Genomic DNA, 27,968 nt, shown 5'->3' with positions numbered 1-27,968 from the left:
ACAAAGACAAATTCTGCCTATTCTGCTTACAGGTTTCAAAGAAGTACAGCGAGATTGAGGAGTTTTATCAGAAGCTGGCCACACGTTACCCACAATCCTCTCTGCCACCGTTGCCAAGGAAAGTGCTGTTTGTTGGGGAGTTTGACATCCGGGAACGGAGAGCTGCGTTTAATGAGATCATGAGATCCATTTCCAAAGACACAGACCTAGCAACAAGTCCCGAGTTAATGGAATTCCTAGGTAACTCCCAAGCATGCTTTTGTAATGGTAACATGTTGTTTCTTCAATATCCATTGACCCTTTAAGCTTTTGAATACCAGAGAAATTTCGCAAAATCAGCTGCATCTCCTATCAATTTTCAAGACACTTTCCCCCCTTCAGGTATTAAATTCTCATGTCCAAGCCCCTCTGCAAACCTGCTAGATTTGCTTTCCTACAAACCCTGTGCTCAGATTGGTTTTGAATTTCATTAATACTCCATTGCCTCATTGTGAGATTTGGTTGTAAAAGCACCCCATGACCTAGACATGTTAATGTGATTTAAGAAGAAAAAGCCACACCTTCATTATTAATATGAGAAACTGTCTAGGCAACATGGGCCGTGTAATTTTCTCTCTTAAAAAGGCCAGAATTCTACACTAAGGTAACCCAAGTGTTCCAGTAAGAGTTTGTAGCCTTAATTTTGTGTGTGTGTATTTTCTTGTTTTATATAATTTATTCCATACAACTTGCTCACTGTATGGGGGACAGAGAGCGATGTAAAGTGTAAAAAGCCCTGTCTGAATCACTCAAGATCTTGCCTCTGAGATTTCTGTAGGCGTTATCCACACAATTAATTAGATGCCAGATTTATTTTTTATATACCCCCCTGACTTATTCAAAACACTGAGTTCTTCATGGAATGCAGCCCCTATGTTTGCACCAGATGATAGTAGAATTGCAGGACGTGCACTGCCATTGATGTGGTGATGTTGCCAGTGGTGGACCTGCACAGCTGCTCATTATATGTATGCATGGCTTAGAATTGGGTGGCTGACCTCTGGCCCTTCAGATGTGGAGGAACTCCAACTCCCACCAGCCCTAGTCAGCATGCCGAGTGTGGGCAGGTGGGAAGGGAGTTGTTGTGGAGGGCTGCAGGTTCATCACTCCCGCTTCAAATGCACTGTGGGAAGACTAGGCGCCTGGTTACTTTTGAGAGTAGCAGACACTAAAGCTTCTGTTTGGGGTTGAAACTGGGTGGCAGGCAACCATCTGCATGTTGTTGTTGTTTAGTCGTGTCCGACTCTTCGTGACCCCATGGACCAGAGCACGCCAGGCACTCCTGTCTTCCACTGCCTCCCGCAGTTTGGTCAAACTCATGCTGGTAGCTTTGAGAACACTGTGCAACCATCTCGTCCTCTGTCATCCCCTTCTCCTTGTGCCCTCAATCTTTCCCAACATCAGGGTCTTTTCCAGGGAGTCTTCTCTTCAAATGAGGTGGCCAAAGTACTGGAGCCTCCTTCCAGTGAGCACTCAGGGCTGATTTCCTTAAGAATGGATAGGTTTGATCTTCTTGCAGTCCATGGGACTCTCAAGAGTCTCCTCCAGCACCATAATTCAAAAGCATCAATTCTTCGGTGATCAGCCTTCTTTATGGTCCAGCTCTCACTTCCATACATCACTACTGGGAAAACCATGGCTTTAACTATACGGACCTTTGTTGGCAAGGTGACCATCTGCATAGGAGCCTCCAAAACACTGCTGGTCTGGGGCTCTAACGTCTTCATGCACTGGAGCGGGGTGGACTAGATGACTCTCGTGGTCCCTTCCAACTCTAAAATTCTATCTGAATACTAGGAAAGCATTCATTTCTTTCAACAATTTATGACACTGCCATTGGTGTGTATAAAGGTAAAAAGGTAAAGGACCCCTGGACAGTTAAGTCCAGTCAAAGGCAATGATGGGGTTGTGGCGCTCATCTCGCTTTCAGGCCGAGGGAGCTGGCATTTGTCTACAGACAGCTTTCCGGGTCATGTGGCCAGCATGACTAAACCGCTTCTGGCACAATGGAACACCATGACGGAAACCAGAGCGCATGGAAAAGCCGTTTATCTTCCCGCCACAGCAGTACCTATTTATCTATTCACACTGGTGTGCTTTCGAACTGCTAGGTTGGCAGGAGTTGAAACAGAGCAACAGGAGCTCACTCTGTTGCGGGGATTCGAACCACCAACCTTCTGATCAGCAAGCCCAAGAGGCTCAGTGGTTTAGACCACAGCGCCACCCGCGTCCCATTGGTGTATATACATGGCATAGGAGCCAACTCCTAGGGGCTGAGGTCTCTTTGCCCCCCCCCCAAAAAAACATTTGAGGGGACTGGGGCCCCAAAGTTGATGGACATTGCCATTAAAATGATGTGGGTGTGCCCTGTCATGTGATTGATTGTGTGGGGTGGGGCTTACTTGTCCCCCCTCCCCCCGGATATTTTATTAAAGATGGCGCCATGATGCAAGGTTACAAAAATGAAGCCTATCTCGTTTTCCTGAGATCTCCAGGTGGTTTATTGCAATGTGTCCATGGCACTCTTTGAAATTCCACATCAGAGTGGCTAAAAATGACAGGCAACTAACAACTGAGCCAGACAAACTCTATGATGCTCAAATGTACTGTTTCGAGGCCCTGTAATCAGGAAATTTTAAAATGTCTGGAAACCCAGCCAGATGGGCGGGTAATAATAATAATAATAATAATAATAATAATAATAATAATAAATTATTCCATATACAATGCTGTCAGTGAGGTCTGCCTGGCACCTTCCCCCACCTGCCTTTAGTAGACGGAGATGCTGTTATGTTTTCTAATGTGCTGCCAAGATTCCTGCAGCTGTTATGAGGGTTGTTTTGTTCTATTTTTGTAGTATAAGTATTTATATTCATGTTTTTAAATGTGTTGTAAGTCGCTTGGAGGCCTTTGGCCAACAAGTGGCTAACAAGTCTCAGTGGCGTAGCGTGGGTTGTCAGCACCCGGGGCAAGGCAAATAATTTGCGCCCCCTAACCCGTGGATTTGCACCCCCTAACCCATGGATTTGTGCCCCCTAACCCTAACCCCCAGATGTTGCGCCCGGTGCGGCCGGGCCCCCCCTGCACCCCCCACGCTACGACACTGACAAGTCTAATTAATGATGATGATGATGATGACATAGTTCTCCATTTTGTTTGCCAAACAGTCAGAAGTTGGTGACGTTGGCACGGGACCAGAATACCCTCTTTTGAAGCCTCTGCGTTCAGTTTTCCATGTTGTGCTTCTGCAGGAACCAGATCCACCAGCGCCACGGACATCAAAAGTAAAAACCTCCCCGATGCGGAAGACAAGGACGACGAAAACGAAGCCTTTGATTTCTTCAAAGAGGAAAGGACTCCTGACCCCGTTCCCCTGTTCAAATCCTCGGAAGAGCAGGATGTTAAAAAGAGAAAAGAGGAAGAGGAAGAGGAGGACGGGGATGATGATGATGGAGACCCACTTGGTGTTATCAAGTATGACTTTTTAATTTTACCGTGCTCCTTATGCAAAATGTCCATCAGTAATTCAAACTTAATCTGTTCTGCCATACTGTCCTAGTGTGTACTTCTGAGCTGCAGGGCTTGAGAAAGGAGAGAGAAACAACTCAATTGTATGGGGAAGATCTCTCTATTTACAGCACCTCCAATTCAGGTGCTGTCAGGGAACTGCCATCAGCTCAGAGGCAAGAGGTGGAAGGGCTAGTTGTGTTACAGGGAGCCTCCAAAGATCTTGCGAAGTAGTTCTTCCTCTGGCGAGGAGGGAAGTCCCGCCTCCAGTGGGGAATGGGCGCAGGGATCAGAAGATGCTAGGGAGAGCCGCAACACCAAGCCTGAGCAAAGTGGAGGGGCGGCAAGTCCCCCTTTGCCAACGCCCACTTTGTGCAGTAAGTTTGCGCGCAGAGAGGGGAGGAGAAGGGTGGGGGTCACACGGCTGTTATGCTGGGGAAGGTATAAGGACGGCCCACTCCCAGATTGTGCTAGCGACTGAGCAGACATGGACTTGCGACACTGCACTGTAAAATAGTCTGTACAGGTAATAAAGCCTGGAAAAGACAGGTTGGGGTCTTGCCTGTTTGCTTTCAAGCAGCCACACCAGCACCTGACAGGTGCCTAAAGATATTTGCTTGTCTTCAGTGCTGGTAGCAATCAAAGAAGGCACCTAGATCACTTAGGAATCTTTTGTGCAATGTGGGGCTCCAATCCAAGGATGGAGCTACCAGGAGCTCTTGATTAATCCTCTGAATTCTCTATGAGAAGCCCCCACAAACTGGACAAGATTATTTACATGAAAACATATGAGCAGGCGTGATGGTCATAACTAGGGCAAATCCCAGCAAATGTTAAGCATGTGTAAATAGCACTTTGAAGTTTTCAACTTTTGGCTATAGTGTGTCTTCACTTCTTTCACTTTTCTTTGTTTTTTTCTGCACATCCCTGACAAAAAGTATTAATTCCAAAATCTGCACCCATCCATGTTGGCCCAAAACAAAGGCATTTCCTCACGTGTTCCACTGCAAAATGGAAAATGCAAGGAAGGAAGAAGGAATGCTTTTTATTTTTGGCAACTCAGAATAAGAACAAAATGTTACTTGGTAATTAAGAATTGCTATGGGATCCCCCCCCCTTTTTTTGTTTTGCTTAAGATATATAGGCATACTGCAATGATTTTATGATTCCTAAAGGATTCCTGAATGGTTATCATTTTCTGTCTAGTCATTATGCACTCTAAGCATTTTCATTTAACAACTTCTATATTGCTCAAAACTGAAACTGTCCCTCTGGATATCTGAAATTCCAGAGTGCCTGGATTTAAAACACACTCACACACGCCACAAACTGGATTGCTATTTTTGCTGAGAACCTTGATAAAGCATTGTTTTTCCGTGAAATGGTCATTGGCTGCAGGCATATACAAAAGAGAGTGTCCTTATTTGGATAGGAAAAAGGTCTTTCTGAACTGGGCATTATGTTTTCCTGGATATTCTGCTGAAACGAAAGGTATGTAGTTAAAATAATAATAATAATATCCCAATGTCCAAAGAAACAGAAAACCTGCTTCTTGGGCTTTGGCCAATCTGTTTTCTTAAAAGCCTTTTGTTCTGGGTTCAGAAGACCATAGAAAAGCTTCCGATTCAGAGAGGGAGGCTTTCTTCCCAGTGAAACCTCTGCTACCTTTCCTCATTCAACAGGCCACTCCTGAAACCTGGGCAAACTTTTGTAAACATCAATGGAGCATGGAGCTCTGGCTTGAAAAAACAAAACATTGCACCCAGGCACTGGTGAAGGGCCTGCACAGCCCCTCCTAGTTCAGTTTTTATGGAGTAATAGAGCACAGTGTCGTCAGAATTGTGATGGCATCTTGCCCTGTATTTTCTAATGACCTCTCCTAACTGCTCCATGTAGATGTTAAACAACATTGGGAGTATAATCATAGCGATACCCTATAGCAGTACCTCACAGACAGGGGTCCAAAGAGCACTCTTCCAACATGGTTCTCTGCATGCAACCCCATATGTGAGAACAGAACTGCTATGCACCTGATACTCGTCTCAAAGAGCCTGTCCAGGAGGATGGAGTGGTCAATGGCATAAAGATCTGCAGAGAAATCAAGGAGGAACAGAATCGTCTTCTGCTTGTCCTCTTCTTAGTCATCCATCGGGGTGATCAAGGCTGATTCAGTCCCATCACCAGGCCCAAACTCAGATTTAATTTGGGCTAGATGATTCATATCATCCAAGAATATGTATAGTTGGCCTGCCATGGCCATTTTCACGACCTTCCCTGAAAAGGAGATATTTGTGACTGGTCGGTAGACAGTCTAAGCCAATTAATCATCTAGTCCAACTCCCTGCAATACAGGAATCTCAGCTAAAGCATCCATGACAGATGCTCATCCAACCTCTGCTTGAAAACCTCCAATGAAGCAGAGTCCACAACCTCCCGTTCCACTGGCAAACAGCTTTGTCAGAAAATTATTCCTGATGTTTAGTTGGAATCTCCTTTCTTGTAACTTGATGGCCATATGAGAGAGCCCCAATATTGCCACAGGGACCATGGTTCTAACTATGGAAGGCAGCATACAAATACAGTGGTACCTCAGGTTACAGACGCTTCAGGTTACAGACTCCGCTAACCCAGAAATAGTACCTCAGGTTAATAACTTTGTTTCAGGATGGGAACAGAAATCGCGCGGTGGCAGTGGGAGGCCCCATTAGCTAAAGTGGTGCTTCAGGTTAAGAACAGTTTCAGGTTAAGAACGGACCTCCAGAACAAATTAAGTTCTTAACCAGAGGTACCACTGTAAAACGATGTATGTATCTAGTAATTTGCTTTTGATGTGGACCTGAATTACTTGACTTCCAGTCCTGCCCTCCTAGTTGCAAGCATGGGTGGTCACCCTGTTAACTGATTTTTGTCAATGAGTAGGCTGCCTCAAAATAGGAGAGGGAGCAGGGCCTGTAAATGGTGTAAATAAATGAATGAGCTAACTTAGCCTGGATTGCACCCTCAATAACGACAAGAAAACTTATCTCCATCCTGAGGCACAGTGTGAAGCATGCAACCTACATGGCCACCTGTTCAGAAGGGTTCCACATCTTCAAGCACACACAGCTGCAAAAACTCTGGGGTTTTCCCCCGCTTTTGACAATCGCCGGCTTACAGGCCGAAGCCTTCAAGGCTGCTCGGCTATTGAGCGAGTGCCAAGTGATGCAAGTGTTTGCAAGTGCTTTGAATCCCAGCTGCTTGTCAGATTTTTAGACAACTTTTGTCAGCCCTGTGACGCACTCTTTTGTGTCAGAGTCGCTTCCTGACTTCCTTGCTCCCCTCCAAATGTGTTGGCACAGCAATGTACTTTGATCTGGCAGCCGTTGAACTAAGTACTTTGTTTTATATTGTGCAAATCCCCTTAGTTTAATACAAAAGAGACATACGAGTGGGGGATCCTTCTCCAGTATAATTTAAGTGTGCAGTTTAAGACTCTTCTCAGATGTGAGGTAAGGTAGTTGTTAGATGCGAGGTAAGGTAGTTGTTAAATAGTTGTACAAAGTCCTCCCCGCTTAATAAGTGTGCTTCTGTTTTTGTAGATGCCTGAACAGCCTGTCCGGTCCTCACCCATGCTGAAAGCTGTATCTACCTTGCCTCTGCTGGCACTCAGCCACATTAGTCAAAAAACAACATTTCAAATGCGTTATAAGCCTGCAACAGCAGATGGCACCAGAGAGCAAAAAAATTCTGTGCAATTTTTTTTAGTGTTTTTTTTTGTTATAACGGTTTAATTTCTGACTTATTTATAGTGCTTTTTTCTTCCTGTGTGTAGATCAACCCCAGGACTGCCACACCATCTGCTTATGTAGAGTAGGGCAGCAGTAATGCTTGCTGGTCGCTTCAGATCCACAGCTGTCTTTGTATCCCCTTGGCCTCCCCTTCTCTTCATAGTATATTTAGCAACAATCACACATTTTGTAGCTTGGCAGCTGTGGGAAACCAGATCACATGATGGTGATGTGAGGGCTAGATAAAGCCTGAGCTAGTGTCCTTGCAAGCAGCTTGGGAAAGTTTTGCACTGAGTAGAAAAAATGGAATCGCCAAGGCCTGTGCTGTTGTTGTGAAAATACAGAGAATCCCTGTAAAGCCTGTTTTCCACAAACAGCTGCTGAGGTGACAAAGCTGTACCATAGAACTGAACTGAATTGTAGAGTTGGAAGGGAACTCTCTTCAGTGCAGGAATCCTGCCCACAGCTGTGTGGGAATGTTAAGGATAGTAGGAGAGGATATATTGATTAAATATCATCCTTCCTTCACTCACGCTAGTGAGTCACGTAGAAGGAAGCTACCATATTTTTCGCCCTATAGGACGCACTTTTCCCCCTCCAAAAATGAAGGGGAAATCTGGGTGCGTCCTATGGGGCGAATGCAGGCTTTCGCTGAAGCCTGGAGAGCGAGAGGGGTCGGTGCGCACCGACCCCTCTCGCTCTCCAGGCTTCAGGAAGCTCTGCGCAACCCTCGGGAGACCGGCTCCAAGGGTTGCGCAGAGCTGCCTGCAGTCCCCGGCTCAGCACAGCTCTGCGCGGCCATCGGGAGCGGGGCACTAAGTCCCGCCCCGCTCCGGATGGCGGCGCAGAGCTGCCTGCCATCCCGGGATGAGCGCAGCTCTGCGTAGCCACCGGGAGCCGGGGGCGAAGTCCTGCCCCGCTCCGGATGGCGGCGCAGAGCTGCCTGCAGTCCCGGGATCAGCGCAGCTCTGCGCGGCCACCGGGAGCACTTCTCCCCATCGCCAGCCCCACAAGCTCGGGGACAGCGGGGAGGCAGAGCGTGCCTTCCCAGTGTTCCCCGACCTGGTTCTTCCAGCCCCGCACCTGGGGGGGAAATATTTTTTTTTCTTTATTCCCCCCCCAAAAAAAACTAGGTGCGTCCTATGGGCTGGAGCGTCCTATGGGGCGCAAAATACAGTAATTTGCAGATTTGTTTGAATCTCTTTAGTTAAGCAATCCACTCTGGCTTGCCCAGATTGGATTATTCCTGTTAAGTCCCCGTTGATCTCTTTTAAAAGAATGAAGACACAAGAGTCTTTCCTTAAAAGTAACAAGAAGTTTACTCACATTCATCTCCCAGGAGATCCCTGAAGGCAGGCTTTAGCTAGTAGTTACAGAACAAATTGTGAGTTCATCCCATATTGGGATTGAGCCCATGTGCTGCTGGCTGAGATCCAGCAGATAGCAAAATACGTTAAGAGAAGAAAATGGCATCAAGAGAAAGATGGCAGCATGACAGCCAGGGTCACGCACATCTGCTTGGTCACATGCAGGGGGAGGATCTTCCAGACCAGTAAACAGGAAGTTATATTGGCTGAAGTAACATCCCCCTGTCTGTGTCCACTCTAGGGAAACAAGGAATGTTGTATTTGACTGCTCCAATGGATTATATCCCACAAGCTGTCCCTAGGTGAGCTTGGACCATCAACCTTCTGGTTAACAGCCAGACACACTTACCTGTGTGGACATTTCAGGCTGCAAGGTGAGCAGCAGGGCTCACATTGTGAAATACTCCCCTTATGTAAAATCGGTTCCTACATGTGAAATGCTAGCCTTGTAAGGCAAAAGTTGAGGCTTTAATCCTACCGAAAATGTAGGCTTTTCTTTAACGCAGAGTTATTGTGTTTAAATAGGAGAGAGTCCCATGCAAAAGAATGGAAAGATGAGCGCAAATTGAGCAAAAGAGAACTGGTTTGACGTTCGTGGGAGCTGATGGCAATAGTCATATTAACAATAACTCTAAAGAAAAATGGAAATGGTAAATAAAGACTGGGTGAAGGGTTGCCTGTTGCACTATTTGAAAAAAAGAGAGAACTTAAGTTTTATTATAAGCAAAGATAGCAAAATACCGTATTTTTCGTTCTATAGGACTCACATTTCCCCCTCCAAAAATTAAGGGAAAATGTGTGTGCATCCTAAAGAGCGAATGCAGGCTGCGCCGCTAAGCCCAAAGCCAGAACAGGAAGACGGAGCACTGCGGAGTGCTCTGTCTCGCTGCTCTAGCTTGGGGACGGCTGTGCGCACAGCTTCTCCAGGGCAGCGGGGTGCCTTCACCCCGCTGTCCTCCAGAAGCTATCAAGGCTGTTCCCAAGCCAGAACAGCGAGGCGGAGGGCTCCGTCTCGCTGCTCTAGCTTGGGGGTTGCTGCGCGCAAACCTCTGCAGGGCAGCGGGGTGCCTTCACCCCGCTGTCCTGCAGAAGCTAGCAAAGCTGTTCCCAAGCCAGAACAGCGAGATGGAGGGCTCCGTCTCACTGCTCTAGCTTGGGGATGGCTGCGCACAAACCTCTGTAGGGCAGCGGGGTGCCTTCACCCCGCTGTCCTGCAGAAGCTAGCAAGGCTGTTCCCAAGCCAGAACAGCGAGACGGAGGGCTCCGTCTCACTGCTCTAGCTTGGGGATGGCTGCGCACAAACCTCTGCAGGGCAGCGGGGCGCTGCGCTCCAAAGGCTTCAGGGATCTTTGAGGCTGGCGGTGGGGGAAAGCAGCGCTTCCCCCCACCGCCAGCCCCACAAGCTCTGGTGAATGTACCTTGAACGCACCTGGTTTTAGAGGGGGAGAACAAGAAAAAAAAATTCCCCCCTGTTCTCCCCCTCCTATGGTCCGGTGCGTCCTATGGTCTGGTGCGTCCAATGGAGCGAAAAATACGGTATATCCTGTGTGTTCTTATGTATGTTCATTATATCCTATTTATTGCACATCACACAAGTAGAATGTAATATCACCTTTGTATGATATATTAGATATTTAGAAGAATGAACAGATCGAAAATAGGGATATATTTGAAATTCATTTAAAAAAACAAACAAACCTATGGGGATGAAATGGGGGAGCGTTGGCAGTTAGAAATTGAAGAGCCCAGATACAGGTTTGGTAGCTAATCTGTAGTTTATGTGGAATGGGATAGCAGTCTTTTAAAAAAGCTAAGAAGGTTTAGTGCCACAGCTAAGTACAATTCAAGGCTGCTTCTTTCTGCAGCTTTGGAATTGAGCAAACGGGGCAGATTGAAGCACCTTTTGTCTTAGGGACTTTGCAATAATAGGATGACTCAGCTCTCAAAATAGAATTTGGAATGGGCATTACCTCATCCACCAGCTTCCCAAGCCTCTGCCCAAGGAACAGGAAATGTTGAATCACTCGATTCACAGAGTGGGTTCTGTTGACAATGGTAAACCTTAATGGGGGGTGGATTTCAGTGGCCTGTTTTGCTGAGCCTTTAATGAATAACTGGCTTGGCTTTTGAAAAGGCTTATTCATAGCAGCGAAAGTGTATGTAGGTTAGCAGAAGTCTGGTCTTGACTGTTTGCGATGGGCATTTCCTCATGCTTCTCAGTGTTTTGCAAATGTTCCTGCAAATAAGCCCACAAATTCGTCTACATTAGTCATCTGTATTGGTGTCCTGAAGAGTCACCACTGGTCACCAGGCAAGTGGCTATTTGCAAGGGTATCCTTTGTCATGTTTATGATCCTGAGTAGAGTTGATATACATAGAATCATGGAGCTGGAAAGGACTTCAAGGGTCATCTAGATGTGAGACTGACACACAGGGCTTCCATGTTTCAACATGTTAAGGCATCTTTTCCCAACCCTTCAGGTACAACATGCAAAAGGCACTAGCTTAGGGAAGGCTGGAACCCGAAACTTCTCTCCATCCCAATCAGTTTCTTGTGAACAATCGTTTAGTTGTGAACACAAAAAATTTTAGGGGGATGCTTGAAATCATCGTAGAATTTCCAGCTAGCGCGGTTGGCCTGTCATGTTTCATAAAGCATCTTGCAGATGACAAATGTTTGGAGGAGAGCGGGGGATGGGCAAGAAACGCTGAGTGCTAAAAATAGAGCTAGAGTTTTGTGTAACATTTTTGTCCCCTTTCCCCCAATGAATGGGGCATGTTCTTGTCATTGCATTGTTTTATACCATTTGGAGGCTCCATGATCATATTATAAAGTACAGTGGTACCTCAGGTTACATACGCTTCAGGTTATAGACTCCGCTAACCCAGAAAGAGTACCTCAGGTTAAGAACTTTGCTTCAGGATAAGAACAGAAATCGGGCTCTGGCGGCATGGCAGCAGCAGGAGGCCCCATTAGCTAAAGTGGTGCTTCAGGTTAAGAACAGTTTCAGGTTAAGAAAGGACCCCCAGAACGAATTAAGTACTTAACCCGAGGTACCACTGTAGTTGTGTTCTATGTTTTTAAATCAATCACTGCTAAGAGTTGTTCCTTTTCGCTTTCCAAGGTATTTCTTATCAATTTTTAAAAAATATCTGTGTGGTGTGAGCAAATTTTTATTCTGACCAGTGTGTGACCCAGAGTGTGACCCAGAGAAAAAGAAGTTTGAGAATTGCTGCATTAGACCTTGAATGTATTCCGTGAACCCATCGCTATTTTGCTTCCGGAAAATAGCACCAATGAGCCAAGAATGGTAAAAACGACGTTGGGATGTTGGCAGAGCCAGCTTTCTGCCTCTCCACCAGCAACAAGCCTCTTGAAGTAAGCTTGACAAAGGCCCACTTTTGTGAAAAGCAGGGCTACTTCAGGGAAGCTGCAAACAGTGCTATTAATAAACCAGCGCCAGGGCGAATTGTGAGGGCTTCTGTCGGTTCCCACGGAACATTGTGCTCTCCTGGCTCTTTGTGGTGACGTCATGCTCGGGCGCTCGGTGGCACTTCTGATCAATTTCACTTCCTCAGTTTAATCCCTCTTACTGGATTTTGACTCAGCAGTCACCCTTATTTGGGAGCAGGACAGACATCCCCCTTTGGCTGCTGCTGGCTTCACCGTTCAACTCTCCCAGAAATCCCTATAATTTTGCATTTGTACATTTTACACTGCTGACGGATACTCTTTTTTGCAATGGGTTGGGAGAGAAGGCATTTACTTGCTCAATGCAGATTCGTGGGAACGGTGCCTCCTTGTTTTGTAGTGACCTCAGGAGAACTGTGTCGCTGGTAAAATATTAGTCACCAAGCAGTTCATGAGAGGTTCCCTTCCATAGAAGGGAATCGGCAGGATGAAACATGGTTGCAAATACTGCCAATGCTGATACACACACACCTTTTCTTTCTTTTTTTGCACACACAGAAATGTAGCTAAAGTGTATTAATTGGGGTGTGAGTATCTTTATTATTTCAGCATATCTAAAAATAGATGTGTCACTAAACCAGCAAAGTATTTGACTTTGCAGATGGATTATTGGTTGTTGTTTTTTAAAAAAACTTCCATTATCCTTAAGTGTCTGTGACTGCCTTATTATTATTATTATTAAGATTTATATACCATCCTTCATCGTAAGATCTCAGGGCGGTTCACAGAACAAAATATAGGATAAAGACAAGTAAATAAGTACAGTGGTACCTCAGGTTAAGTACTTAATTCATTCCGGAGGTCCGTTCTTAACCTGAAATTGTTCTTAACCTGAAGCACCACTTTAGCTAATGGGGCCTCCCGCTGCCGCCGTGCTGCCAGAGCACGATTTCTGTTCTCATCCTGAAGCAAAGTTCTTAACCCGAGGTACTATTTCTAGGTTAGTGGAGTCTGTAACCTGAAGCGTATGTAACCTGAAGCATATGTAACCCGAGGTACCACTGTAGAACAAAACAGCAAAACAACAACTTCCTCCTTCCCAAAGACATGTTTTAAAGGCTGTAGAATATTAATCTGCCGTTTCTTCTGCACTTGAAACCTCCAATAGCATCAGATTTGGGAAGTGGAAGTGGCAACGGTAACATTTACAAAGAATCGGAAAGATGTGCCATCTCTGTAAATAAGGAGAGCATAGTGTGATCATTTCAAGAAGTTCTGTGGCAGTTGTGTCCAAGGCTAAGGTGGATCGCTATTGAAATCTAATATGACGTTGACTGGAATGAGCACAAGCTTTGGGGAGAATTTTGTTAAGGCTTGACAGTGGTTGGCCGTTCAGAAAGACCTTGAGGACCTTGCTTCGATCCCTTCCAGTTCAAACAGCCTGATGGATCAGCCCTAAGGAAGTCAGATTATCCTCCACCAGGGCCAGGGCCTTCTCAGTGATGGCTCCAACCTGGTGGAATGCTCTGTCCCATGAGACCAGGGCCCTGCAAGATTCAACTTCCTTCCAAAGGCCTGTAAGACACAGCTATTCTGCCTGGCTTTCAATTTGAACTTAGCCTGATCATTTATTCCCCTTCCTTCCTTCCTTCCCTCCCCCTCCCCCTTTTATGAAGATTACCCGCTCTGGGATCCCACAGCTAATTCTCCCCCAGTCTCCTCGTTGGCCCAAATAGGACTAATTTAGCCAGCTAGCCCTGGTGATCATCTAATGTTTATTGGATGGATTTCCCCACTAAATTGATTTTTGAATTCTGAATTTATTGTTATTCACGTTTTATACTGTATTTTATCCTGCTTTTTGTTGCATCAATTAAGTGTTTTAAATTTTTTGTTAGCCGGCCTGAGCCTGGTTTCTTGAACCAGGAAGGGCAGGGTATAAATATTTATTATTATTATTATTATTATTATTATTATTATTATTATTATTATTCAAAGCCTACTTTAAGATAGCATATTAGGGGTGATCATACATCCTTTGCAGGATTCACCTGAGCTTTATTCTGCGGCTCCCTCTCCAGAAAGCACAGAGAAAGCTCTCTTTTTGGAATGGTCTTCCATTACAATTTTGGGTGCCAGTTCTTTTCATACCATTATGAGCACATTGCAGAGTTCTGCACTGCTTTCTTCTTATCTTCCAGCACAGTAAGAATTACCACTGTTATTTTTCCCCCGCTCTCTCTCTTAGAAAAGCAGCTGTCAAGTGGAATTGTGCCAGTGTGTTTTCCTCTCTGCAGCTAATAGCTGCTTTTGATTAGAGACATGGGGGAGAATGTTAAAGGGCGCCTCCTCCAGGCCACAAATCTCCCCCCTCCCCAAAATTCAATTTGTAAGTCCACAGGGTGGCTGTTCCTCTGGAAAAGAAAAAAAAAGAAACACTTTTAACAGTGTCTGCTGGATTTTTCTGCTGTCATTTAAACCTCTAGATCTAAAAAGACTAAGAAACCCACGCCTCCTCCAGCCAAAGACGGGAAGCCCAAGTTAACGATTTTTGACGAAGAAGCTGTTCCCGATGAAGGACTGTTTGGCTCAGCTAAAGGGTTTTCATTCAGCAGCAGCAAGAGGATATTGGCAGCCGAAAAAAGTAAGTGTATTTCTAGTCAGCTCCTTGATGTACACTCCGAAAATATGTGCCAAAGTTTCGCAAGGCTTAGTTGCAAAACTCCAAATCGCTCTATGGCAGCTTGGGCATACAGTCATTTATTCCAAAATGGAAAATGCCTTAGTATGCTCATTTAGATATGTGTAATGACTCCAGTGGTTGAGTTGGGTTAAAAGCAAAGACCCCTATCTCCCTCTTTTTCTCCCTATGAGGGCTGCATTCCCTTAAGGATATTTTTCCAGCGGCTACAGACCAGCAGTGGGAAGGACGCATTCAGAATCAAGCTGAATGAGGTCATCAGTGGTGGCTTATGCCCATTGGGTGGAAGGCAGGAAAGCCAATATTCCATACCCTCCAGCATTTCTCTGATTCAAATAGGGGCATCCTATTTATTATGGGACGCGGGTGGTGCTGTGGGTTAAACCACAGAGCCTAGGATTTGCTGGTCGGCGGTTCAAATCCCCGGGACGGGGTGAGCTCCCATTGCTCGGTCCCTGCTCCTGCCAACCTAGGAGTTCGAAAGTACATCAAAAGTGCAAGTAGATAAATAGGTACCACTCCGGCGGGAAGGTAAACGGCATTTCCGTGCGCTGCTCTGGTTCGCCAGAAGCGGCTTAGTCATCCTGGTGACATGACCCAGAAGCTGCATGCTGGCTCCCTTGGCCAATAAAGCGAGATGAGCGCCGCAACCCCAGAGTCGGTCACGACTGGACCTAATGGTCAGGGGTCCCCTTTACCTTTTTATTTATTATTATTATAATAAATTAATTAATTAATTAATTAATACATACCCTGTCCATCTGACTGGGTTGCTTCAGCCACCCTGGGTGGCTTCCAACATATATCAGAATACCATGAAACATTAAACATTTAAAAACTTCCCTGTCTTCTAAAGGTTGTATAGTTACTTGTGGGTCTCATATCTCCATACCCTCCAACATTTCTCGGATGAAAATAGGGACACCCTAAGGAAAAATGGGACATTCCAGGATCAAATCAGAAACCGGGATGGCTTCTATAAATCTGGGACTGGAAAACAGGGACACTTGGAGGATCCGATATTCAGGCTACTGCTGTGTACAAGTCAAATGTAGCTGTCATCTCTTTGTTCAATTATCAGATCTGAAATTGTTTGAAGATCCAGACCTTGGTGGATTCGTGACTCTGGGTGACTCGCTGCTGTTGCCAACCGCCTGTGCAAGCACGGAACATGCATTAAGCGGTAGCCTTGAGGAGGACACTGAAGAACTCTTGAGGTACTAATCTTGGATGCATCGGAAGTCGTAGGGTCTTCAGTGTTCCCTAGCTTTGCAGAGCAACAGACATGTAGCAACTCTTATGCTGGAAGGGTTCATATTTGGAAATGTCAACAGGCTAAACGGTAGCTTGAGACCTTGATTTTCATTATCTGTAAATTGGTATCTGATCTAGCCCTTACTAAGAATTTGTATTTTTTAACGCATGATGCAAATAACTTGTATATGAAGCCTGAGCGTTGAGGTGTATTCAGTTCTATGGTGTATCCAACAAAGTTGTCTTTTTGGTGCAAGGACTTCCACTTGTGTAATGGGACTTCTGCCCCTTGTGCACCCTGTAAATCTGCTCTGGAGGGGTTTGGGAACCCCCAATGTATTTGGGGGGCACATGGTACAAAGGAAGAAGGAGAGGAAGTTCTGTTGTGCAAGTGGAAGTCGTTGGGTGAGCAGGATAAGTTCACTGGATGCCACCCTTAGGCCTAAGGATTCATAGTGAATGAGGTAGTATGCAACATAGTTTTAATCAGAGTTAAACCCATTGGAATGAATGAACACGACTAAGTGAGGCCTATTGATTTCAGTGGGCCTACTCTGAGTAACAATACCCATTGTTAATAGTTTTGACCATTGTGGCACCAACCTTACTCATCATCTGTAGCACAACTCCTTATGGTCAGTTTTGGCTTAGCAATCATTTGCAGGTTAAAGGCATACAATAACATGATTTAGAATTTCAGGTGACTGGAATAAATTGCACACTTTATTAGCGATCCGGGACATTTTACAGACTCACATTTCATTAACTACAGGAATGCACTTGCATGCAAAATGTCCAGGCCAAAAGTCATGTTTTGAGTGATTTTCCGAAAGCTTTAATGATTACTTACTAATGTGAGTGGGGTGGGGGGTGGGGAATCCACTGTGTGAGGTCCCTTGGAATATGTGATTGTGGGCCTTCCTTTGTTTATACAAAGAGTACGTTTATTAACAAGTCACATCAGCAACACCTACCTTAATCTACTCGGAGGTAAAAATTTAGTTGCACATTGTTTCTTATGCATTGGCAACACATTTGATCTTCTAAGGCATGATGTCTTCAGGGCACAGCCTGATTTTTACTGGAGTGGAATATTTGAGAAGGAAGAACACACACAGTCATTAGCTGCCATCTATTGTTTTTCTTCTGTCTCACCCCAGTAATCAAAGATAGACATTTTGTCTGTATGGGCAAAACACCACCTTATACAACCTTTGAATTAAACATAAACCACTGCAAACAGTTTCTTCATCTGTCAGATGAATATGCATCACATTATACGGATTATTCCAGCTTGGTAAAGTAAGAAAAAGGCCACTCTGGGCGGCTTCCAAAACATATAGAAACTTAGGTGCCATCTTGTGTCGAATATTGTGGGTACCCTCAATGAAAGGCTTCAACTTTGCCCATTGACTTGGGGGGGGGCAGCCCCCATAAATATATTATTGTGGGTGCTGAAGCAGTTGGCTCCAGTGTATAGAAACATAAGAAAACATCAGACATTTAAAACATTCCGATACAGGGCTGCCTTCAGATGTCTTCTAAAAGATGTGTAGTTCTTTATCTCCTTGATATCTGGTGGGAGGGTGTTCCACAGGGAGGGCGCCACTACTGAGAAGGCCTTCTGCCTAGTTCCCTGTAACTTCTCTTCTCGCAACAATGAAACCGCCAGAAGGCCTCCGAGGAGCTGAACCTCAGAGCTGAGCGATGGGGGTGGAGATGTTCCTTCAGGTATACAGGGCCAAGGCTGTTTTTAGGGCAATAAAAGCCAGGACCAACACTTTGAATTGTGCTTGGAAATGTACTGGGAGCCAGTGAAGATCCTTTAGGACTGGTGTTATATAGTCCTGGCGGCCACTTCCAGTCACCAGTTTGGCAGCCACATTCTGGTTTAGTTGTAGTTTCTGAGTCAACTTCAAAGGTAGCCTCACGTAAAACACACCGCAGTAATCCAAGAGGGAGATACCAGAGCATGTACCACTCTGGCAAAACAGTCTGGGGGCAGGTAGGGTCTCAGTTGGCAGACCAGATAGAGTTAGTAGACAGCTGTCCTGGACCTGTGCCTCCATGGAGAGCTGTGAGTCCAAAATGACTCCCAGGCTGCACATCTGGCCCTTCAGGGGCACAGTTACCCCATTCAGGACCAGGGAGTCCCCCACATCCGCCTACCCCTTGTCTACTAAAAACATTACTTCTGTCTTGTCGGGATTCAACCTCATCCATCCATTATGCAGAATAGGGAAACTTGTGGTGTAGATTAGAACCACTCTTTCCCCCCCTGATCCCTGAGGTGTGACCGTTTGGTATTTTCTTACGACAAATATAATTGTTTCTTGCTCTCTTTTCAAATGGTGGTGGAGATGCTGAATCTTTGGAACTGGCATGGCAACCAACTTCTTGTTTCTAGCTTATTTGACCTAATTAGAAAGTGCCGATGTTTTCCATGCAAACCCAGCTGCTATTAAACCATCACAGTATTATGACAAGAAGTTCTAACACATGCTTTCCTTTTTTAAACCAAACTTAACATATTTAAATTTAAAAATAGAATGTGGGTTTCTGTGCTCTTTATAAACCTTTAAAATTAAAAATAGACAGCAAACACCCATGTTTCTTTATAACGCTTATAAACAATGAGATACACTTTTTGTTTCTATTTCTTAAACTTTTCAGATACAGTGGTACCTCGGGTTACAAACGCTTCAGGTTACAAATGCTTCAGGTTACAGACTCTGCTAACCCAGAAGTAGTACCATGGGTTAAGAACTTTACCTCAGGATGAGAACAGAAATTGTGCGGCGGCAGCAGGAGGCCCCATTAGCTAAAGTGGTACCTCAGGTTAAGAACAGTTTCAGGTTAAGAACGGACCTCTGGAATGAATTAAGTACTTAACCTGAGGTACCACTGTAACTGCTTTGCCTCTTGTGTTCTATGCATAAAATCTCAGAAAACATTGTTCTCTATTGGCCTGGGTTTGATGTACCTCATTCTTTCATAGGAGTCACGAGTTGTATCCAAAGTAGTGCTAAGTGTAATGGAAAACTTTCCCCCCTCATACCCCTCAATCTGTTCTAGGTGTTCTTCTCAACCCTCTGGAGCAGATTTGGGGAAGGTGGGGGTGGGGAGAGAGGAGAAACAGTGGTGGATTTTGGAGTCTCAAATTTCAGCGGCACCCTGCGTGTTGCCAAAATTTGGTGCCTCTCACTTTCCATTCTACACCATTGTTACAGCCCAGGCCTTTTTTCAGCCAGAGCTCACAGCTCTGGCACCTCTCTGGTGGGTGCCATTGCCATTCTAAGAGAACAAAGGAGAAGTTCGTGGTGAGCCCTGACACCTCTTTTTCTAGGAAAATAGCACTGGTTACAATGTCTCCAAGGCTCTTGCACACAGTGTGACCAAACTGAAATCTGCACCTTGGAGAAGGTCCTTTGCACAAGCAGAAATCCTTCTGTGGATAGATTGAGGGCACTGGAAATAAGCCAATTATTTTTCGGGGTTTACGTGATAAAGTGAAGCTTGCGTGAAAGGTCTAACGTAGCAGCAGTACTGTTGTTCTGCCTGGCCTTTGGCTTGGAATCAACCTAATCCCCTACCCCTCTATCCTTTTTCCTTTCTCCTTCTGTGATGGAAATCCTATTTGAGGACTTCCTTGGCTTTTTTTCCAGGCCCACGTAGGACCAGTCTGGATAGTTGGCCTTGGTGTAGATATGACGTTTTCATCCCCAAAAAGTTTTTGATTTGAGTTTCTACTGAAATGAGGCTGCATTTTAATGTCGTATTTTAATCTTGTTTTTAAGTTGTATTTTAATCAGATGTTTTATACCTGGTGTTAGCTGCCCTGAGCCCAGTTGTGGCTGGGGAGGGCGGGGTATAAATAAAATTTATATTATTATTATTTGTTGATAAGGTTTTGAAGTAGAAGTTTCATCTTTAACCCAAAAATAAATATCCCCCCCCCCCCAATCGGAATAAGATTTGCTTCACGTCTTTGAACTTGTTCTTCCTCCTCAGAGTGGAAGAGGATTTTGAGAAGATGTGGAAACTAAGCTCCAAGCCCAAGCTACCACCTAAGCCAGTGTTACCAAAGAAGCCAGCAGTAACTGATGCAAAACCCCCATTCTCCTCAGCCCCCAAAACAAAGCCAACTGAAGTAAAGGCTCAGACCATGGGCGAAGTTGATATCCTCCAGTACATTCAAGAAAACGAATCTACCAGCAGTGAAGAACCAAGCCTGTTCTGAAACACAGACTATGCCAGACTTTTCTTCAGGAAGAACTTCCACCAGCCTTCTGCATCTGGTTGGACAGAGCAGTCTTTGGCCCAGCACCCTGGGTTGACAGCTTGCCTGCTGGTTCATTATGGCAAAGAGAGCAGATTTGTAAGCAGCAAATCAATGAACGGCTTGTGTGTGTGTTCTGACCGCAGAGCAGCTGGGATCTGATCAAAGATGCCTTATGTTTGTTTTTTTCAGGGAGTTTCAAGAGCAAGGCTAGAATTTTGTTGAAAGTGAGAGTGCTATCTCGTTTTTTTGTTTTCGTTTTTTTGTACTACAGTTGTAGTTCAAACTGTTGGAATATGTTCATGCAACATAATGGGGGGCAAATTGATTATTTGAGAGGTAGAGGGGATAAAGGGAGCAGACTTAGTAAGGTGGGTGAGTAAAGTAAAATAACTTTTTTTTTCTTAATTGGAATAGTTTTAACTGCTTCTCCTTGTCCCTAGAATCAGAGAATTGTAGGGCTGGAAGGTATCCCAAGGGTCATCTAGTCCAACCCCCTGTAATCCAGGAATCTCAGCTAAAGCATCCATGACAGATGGCCATCCAAATTCTGCTAAAAACCCTCAAAGGAAGGAGAATCCACAACCTCCTGATGGATTCCGTTTCACTGTCAAACAGTTCTTAGTGTCAGAAGGTTTTTCCTGATGTTTAGTTAGAATCTCCTTTCTTGTAACTTGAAGCCATTGGTTCGAGTCCTGGAGCAGAAGAAAACAGGTTTGCTCCATCCTCTATTTGACAGCCCTTTAGATATTTGAAGAGGGCTCTCGTATCTCCTCCTAGCTTCTTCTTTTCCAGGCTATAAACATACGCAGCTCCTTCAACCATTCTTCATATGGCTTGGTTTCCAGACCTTTGATCATCTTGGTTTAAATATCTCCTTGAGACAACTTTCTAGAAAATATGCCAAAAAACCCCTTCACCCCCGGATTGATTGGCTACAGGGCACATACAGCATTTCCTCCCCCTGACCCATATTGCCCCATATTTATGGTATTTATATGTGTAGATGGGGCGCAGGTGGTGCTGTGGGTTAAACCACAGAGCCTAGGACTTGCTGATCAGAAGGTTGGCGGTTTGAATCCCTGCGATGGGGTGAGCTCCCATTGCTCGGTCCCTGCTCCTGCCAACCTAGCAGTTTGAAAGCACGTCAAAGTGCAAGTAGATAAATAGGTACCACTCCAGCGGGAAGGTAAACGCCGTTTCCGTGCGCTGCTCTGGTTTGCCAGAAGCGGCTTAGTCATGCTGGCCACATGACCCGGAAGCTGTACGCCGCCTCCCTCGGCCAATAAAGTGAGATGAGCACCGCAACCCCAGAGTCGGTCACGACTGGACCTAATGGTCAGGGGTCCCTTTACCTTTATATGTGTATGGGATGTCCAAGTGCTTCTTCCTGAGAAGTGCTAGATTTTCTCTTCTGACCATAGTTTGTTGTGGTGTATTGGAGACTATGCTCAATAGCCCCCAGAGTTTCAGGAGCAGCTTGTTATGTAGCAGGAAAAGGGTGGAGGAATGTGGGAGTTTTGATCATAGCATCTGGTTTTTGTCTCTGCAGCTCCATTCCTAGGGCTAAGGTGCAGACTCCTTTTTACAAGCCGAAATTTTTGCATTTCTTGCTATCACTTTGGGTGAGGAGAGATTAAGTTGTATATGGAACAGTGTAAGCTAAAAGCCCCGTAAATCCATCTCTGCCAACGTTCACGAGCATTTTGTGAGTTTATTTAAAAGCTGCAGCTTTATAGATGTCAAGCCCTTGATATAGATGCTTATGCTATTTGTAAGAGGGTCAGGAAAAGGAACAGAAATATGATCTGAACCAAGGGGTTCAAATTGCAAAAGAAGGGTTATTTTTGGACTAAACATTAAGATGAACATAATTTTAGGATTTTAAGCAGATGCCACAACTTAGTGGTGGATTTCTTCCAAGACATTCAACTAGATCAGGCATGGAGAATGCTTTGACCTTCCAGATGTTCCCATCAGTCCCAGCAAGCATGGTCAGTAGCCAGGAATGATGGGAGTTGTAACTGAACAAGAACCACCTCTCCCCATATGAACCGACCTCAACCCTGCAATCCTCATCTGAGGCCCATCTTCATGTGCCTCCACTGTCAGAGGTCTGGAGGGCAGCAACACAAGAACAGGCCTTTTCTGTGGTGGCTCCCCTCTTGACGAATGCTCTCCCCAGGGAGGCTCGCCTGAGGCCTTCACTACATATCTTCAGGTGCCAGAAAAAAACATTCCTTTTCTCCCAGGCCTTTGGCTAATTAAGCAGTCTATGTGGCCTTTTAAACTTTGTGTGGTGGGGGTTATTGTTTTTCTTTGTTACTATGTTACATATTTTTGTGTTTTTATGTTGTAAACCAGCCTGTGATCCTTGGATGAAGAGCGGTATTGAAATTGAATCATCATCAACAACAACAACTGGAGAGCCAAAAGTTCTGCACACTCGAACGAGATGATTGCTTCCAACTCGATTCTATATTTTGATAATTCAGTTAGACAGCTGACGAAAGTGCTTTAAAATTGTTTTTCTCTTTTTATATGAACCTATCCTATGTCTTTCTCGTTCTCTCTTGGGTAACTGAGGCCTACAAAACAAATATCTCTTGAGGAGAAGTTAAGCCATATCAAGAGACTTGCCAAGCCAGTAAGTTCATCTCTGTTGCCTTTTGAATGAATGGAGGGGGAAATATTGAAGCACTTTAAATGAATTGTGTTTGTAATGTATAACGTTCATCATTCTGTTTTGAATAAAAGTATTAAGCACTATGAAAATTAAATATTCCCTCTTGAGATTTGAAAGACAAATAGCCCCGTAGATCAAATTATATGCTATTATATATTATAAGAGCAAATGAGCAGTGCAATTTAGATTGGGTCTGTTAGACGGTTTAGTAACATCTTTCCTCTTTATGCACAGCGCAGTTTATTTGTTCATTCATTTTTAAAGCATTAAAGGTAGAAGTAGTTTGTTTCATGCAGTACAGTACATAATGTTGACACTAAACCGATGTGCTGGAGTAAATAGAAACACTCTTGTGAATACAGATAGGTAAACTAATGCATAGCAACATCTTGATTGCCATGAACAGCTTCTGCTGCTTCATACATACTCCTTAGGTGACCAGCCTGAAGCTTGGATCCTGTGGGCCAGTCTCTGGCACAGAGTTTAGCCCACCCTCCTGCCTCCTACTCTTGCACTGCCCAGTCTACACCCCAGCTTAGTCAGGCAGAGGCAAATTTGGACCAAGACGCACATGGAACTATGGATTCAGCAAAGATTCCAAAGCATTCCTCAGTTGTAAAGTAGCTATTGTCACCTGGGAACTTAAGTTGTACAGCATCAGACCGTTGGTCCACCTAGTTCACTATTGTCTACACCAGTCCACCCAAAACTTGGTGTCTCCAGCTGCTTTTGGACTACAACTCCCATCATCCCTAGCTAGCAGGGCCAGTAGCCAGGGGTGATGGGAATTGGAGTCCAAAAGCAGTTTTTGAAACCCTTGTCTATACTGACAGGCAGCTGTTCTACAATGTTACAGGCCATAGCTGTCAACTGTCCCTTATTTGGCGGGAAACTCCCTTATCCCAGCAATGTGTCCCGCTGTGTCCCGGATTGATGATGTCCCTTAAATTTCCTGGGTTTCATGCTCGCCCGGCTCGGGAGGGAAGCAGCGGCTTGGGGTCCTCTGCCTTGAGAGAGCAAGAAAGAGCACACGCATGAGCTGCCATGTCTCTGTCTCTCCCTTTTCCCCCTCAGGGGCGTGTCATGAGGAGACGGGTGGCGGCGGGCGGGCAGCCCCTCTCTTGCGAGACTTCCACTGTGCTGCCAGGGGAAGCCAGAGGCGCCGCAACCACCTCAAGCCAGGCTCGCGGGCGGTGTGGACAAGAGTCTCCCTCCCTCCCTCTCTCTTGGGCGGGGAAGGGCCGATAGAACTCCTTGCGCTGGGACGACGGCAGCCCCGATGTGCTGCTTAGCATACCCTCCAACCAGTGCACCATCTTAATGTAGTGATTTCCCCCTCTGCATCCCTTTCATAACTCTATTTTTATAAATCATTTGTCCATCCATAGTTCAAAATTTTACTACAAGTTTTCTGTCAATCCTACCAACGTATGTAACTCTTTACAATAGCTTTTCAAATAAATTATAAACTTTCCCCATTCTTTATTAAAGAGGTCCTCTTCCTGGTTTCTAATTCTGCCTGTAAGCTTTGCCATCTCGACGTCGTTCATCAGTTTTGTCTGCCACTCTTCTTTGGTCGGAGTTGTAAACCTTTAGGATCATCTAGTCCAACCCCCTGCAAAACACAGTCGCAGCCAAAGCAGCATGGCTCCATTAGTGGCGGATTGATGTATAAGCTAAGCAAAATCCCTTATTTTGGCTCCTGATCCCTTATTTTCGAGGCTGCTGGTCCCTTATTTTCAAATCTGTAAGTTGACAGCTATGTTACAGGCACGGTCCCTCCCAGCATACATGGAGATACGAGATGTTGAACCTGGAACCTTCTGCATGTTTGGTTTGCATCCAGCCCACTGAAATCAGTGGTTTAACCACTGGTTAGTTGGACAGTGTTAACTTTAAAAGGCACAGGAATCCTATCTTTGTCTGGCAAGCCCATGTGCAAAGGAAAACACATGCAGAATGTTTTAGAATATGAAAAGAACAATACTTAAAATAAAAAAATTCCTTCCAGTAGCACCTTAAAGACCAACTAAGTTAGTTCTTGGTATGAGCTTTCGTGTGCATGCACACTTCTTCAGATACACTGAAACAGTGTATTCTGTTTCAGTGTATCTGAAGAAGTGTGCATGCACACGAAAGCTCATACCAAGAACTAACTTAGTTGGTCTTTAAGGTGCTACTGGAAGGAATTTTTTTATTTTGACTATGGCAGACCAACACGGCTACCTATCTACTACAAGAACAATACTTGTTATCTTTGAAGTGAATGCATCAGATGTATCCACCCAGAAATGCCAAGAGGTCATATCTTGCCCTCTTATTAAGTGAAAAATGCAAAGAGAGAAAAAATTTGCTCCAGAAGCATCACGCAATTGATTCATTGACTTAGAGCTATCAACGCTGCTGGTGCTGGTCGGGTTTTTGAGAAATAATTAAATGAATCAAAGGTTCAATTTGCTCTCTGACTCTATTGTGCTATTCCTTCTGTTTTTCTGTAGGCTCCCCGCTTTTTCTTTTTCAGAGACCCAGGATTCTCCTGTATAAGAAACCACTGGGTTTGTTGACACAGTGTTTTTACCTGGCGTATCCGATTTCTAAATAATTAGCCGTGTTGCGAAACGTGTGCGCTCTGACACGCCAAGTTTGAGAAGAGATCATAATAAGAAAGTGGTGAATGATCCCATCAAATGTGGTCAGCGAGGCTTATATCCACAGTTACACATCAACTGAAAGCTGGCAATGGATTATTAGTATGTGTGTCAAAAACAGCATCCCTACAAAGCTGGCAAGAAATGAACTGGCTAATGTTTGTTTTTATTAGCTAGGACATCAAACTAGATTAAGTTTGTTGTTGTCCTAGTTAACAAATGTTCAGGATATTCTCTGTGTGTGACTGTGTTTCCTGCTCCTTGGAAGTAGGGAATTGCAAGCCAGATTTGGAGAATATGTTTCCTTGGAAGAATAGAGGATTGAAGACGTGTGTGTGTGTGTGTGTGTGTGTGTGTGTGTGTGTGTGTGTGTATATATATATATATATATATATATATCTGCAGGTAGGGTACATGGGAAGCTAGCAAAATACAGGCACCCTACACCAGGGGTCAGCATACTTTTTCAGCAGGGCGCTGGTCCACTGTCCCTCAGACCTTGTGGGGGACCGGACTATTTTTTTTTTGGGGGGGGGGAATGAACGAATTCCTATGCCCCACAAATAACCCAGAGATGCATTTTAAATAAAAGCACACGTTCTACTCATGCCCAGGGGCCAGATCAGTCCCAATCGCATTCTGAATCCTGCCCACAGATGGTCCAGGAATCAGCATATTTTTACATGTGTAGAATGTGTCCTTTTAATTAAAATGCACTTCTCGATTATTTGTGGAGCATAGGAATTCATTTTTTCCCTTTTTCTTTCCAAAATATAGTCTGAGGGACAGTGGACCGGCCCCCTGCTGAAAACGTTTGCTGACCCTTGATCTAGAGAAATAAAGCCCCCAACCTATCTCTTTGTTTTGCACAACAGGCTAGCACCACACTGACACATCATTAAGGACTGCACACATTAGGCCATTAATTCATTCTCAAGTAGCAGGAGAAGCATCACTAAAATAAGTGGCATGTGCAGTGTTAGAGTTCTCTGAAGAGTGGAGCAAATATGTATTATTCCCAGCCCTGGGATAGGACTGGGAAGCAGAGTGGCAGGCTGGTATAGAACACGGATAGCCAACACAGTGCCCTCAAGTCATTGTGACATACAACTCCCACCAGCCCCAGGCAGCCTGCTCAATTTTCAGGAATTAGAGGAATTGTAATCCAAAAGATCTGCAGGTCACCATGCGCTCTACCCCTGCTATGGAAGAAACGGCTGTAGTATTTTAAACTAAATCCCCATTGCAGTTTTAGATTAAAGGTGAGTCTTTGATCTTGAAGGCGCTTGATCTACAGCAGGGTTTCCCAAAGTTGGGTCTCCAGTTCTTTTTGGACTACAATTCCCATCATCCCTGACCCCTGGTCTTGCTTGCTAGGGGTGATGGGAACTGTAGTCCAAAAACTGCTGGAAACCCAAGTTTGGGAAACCCTAATCTACAGCCAAGGGATGTGGGTGGCGCTGTGGGTTAAACCATAGAGCCTAGGACTTGCAGATCAGAAGGTTGGCGGTTCGAATCCCCGCGATGGGGTGAGCTCCCGTTGCTCGGTCCCAGCTCCTGCCAACTTAGCAGTTCGAAAGCATGTCCAAGTGCAAGTAGATAAATAGGTACTGCTCCGGCGGGAAGGTAAACGGAGTTTCCGTGTGCTGCTCTGCTTCGCCAGAAGCGGCTTAGTCATGCTGGCCAATAAAGCGAAATGAGTGCCGCAACCCCAGACCTAATGATCAAGGGTCCCTTTACCTTTACTAATCTACAGCCACAGATCAAAGATTGAAAGAATAGTGGAGACAGCAACCCCGATAACTGAGTGTTTTGAGTAAAGATGTAAAATCCTGATAATGAATGAAGTCAGACAATAATTCAGTGTGATGAAATACTTACCCATAAGCCATGATTTAAAATTTGTGACCAGACTCTTCGTAAACAGAGCCGTGCAAACAATGAGAAGTAGACTCCTCTAGGCCACTGTGGCAAATCTAATTGTTATCCATGGAATGTTTTAGAAAATGCTATCTTACCACATGTTTGCTGGCATGTTCCAACACACTTTCCAGTCGTAGTCTAATACAAATCCTGCCTTCTTAGCTTCTTTAGCAGCTAGGGGTACCATGTAATTTCCCTGTTTACTGTGTTGCAATGTCTGGATGTAAGATAATGCATCTCATCGTCAGTGAAGTGTTGCCCAGTGTGGGCCATGTTGATGCGCTCAGAGATGACAACCTCAGATTTGATCCGGTAATCAAAGTCAGAAGGATGTCTGTTGAGAAGGATACAGTTCTCTTCCAAATGAGCATTTGCAAAAGGCATT

The 27,968-nt window shown here is 44.9% G+C and overlaps 1 protein-coding gene across 1 annotated transcript in view; it reads left to right on the top strand.

The window, feature by feature from the left end:
* HS1BP3 (HCLS1 binding protein 3) overlaps nt 1–24,502 on the top strand; it is a 35,013-nt gene extending 10,511 nt beyond the window's left edge. Inside the window, exons 3-7 of the mRNA XM_083495688.1 lie at nt 33–240; nt 3,291–3,513; nt 14,579–14,736; nt 15,875–16,010; nt 20,059–24,502. Of these exons, the coding sequence (XP_083351814.1) occupies nt 33–240; nt 3,291–3,513; nt 14,579–14,736; nt 15,875–16,010; nt 20,059–20,287 (954 nt within the window). The 3' untranslated portion in view covers nt 20,288–24,502. The remainder of the gene's footprint in view (nt 1–32; nt 241–3,290; nt 3,514–14,578; nt 14,737–15,874; nt 16,011–20,058) is intronic.
* The last annotated feature ends 3,466 nt before the right edge of the window (nt 24,503–27,968 follow it).

Source organism: Podarcis liolepis, assembly GCF_965112155.1.
Source record: "Podarcis liolepis genome assembly, chromosome: 3".
NCBI lineage: Eukaryota > Metazoa > Chordata > Lepidosauria > Squamata > Lacertidae > Podarcis > Podarcis liolepis.
This window is presented reverse-complemented; position numbering and strand designations above follow the sequence as displayed.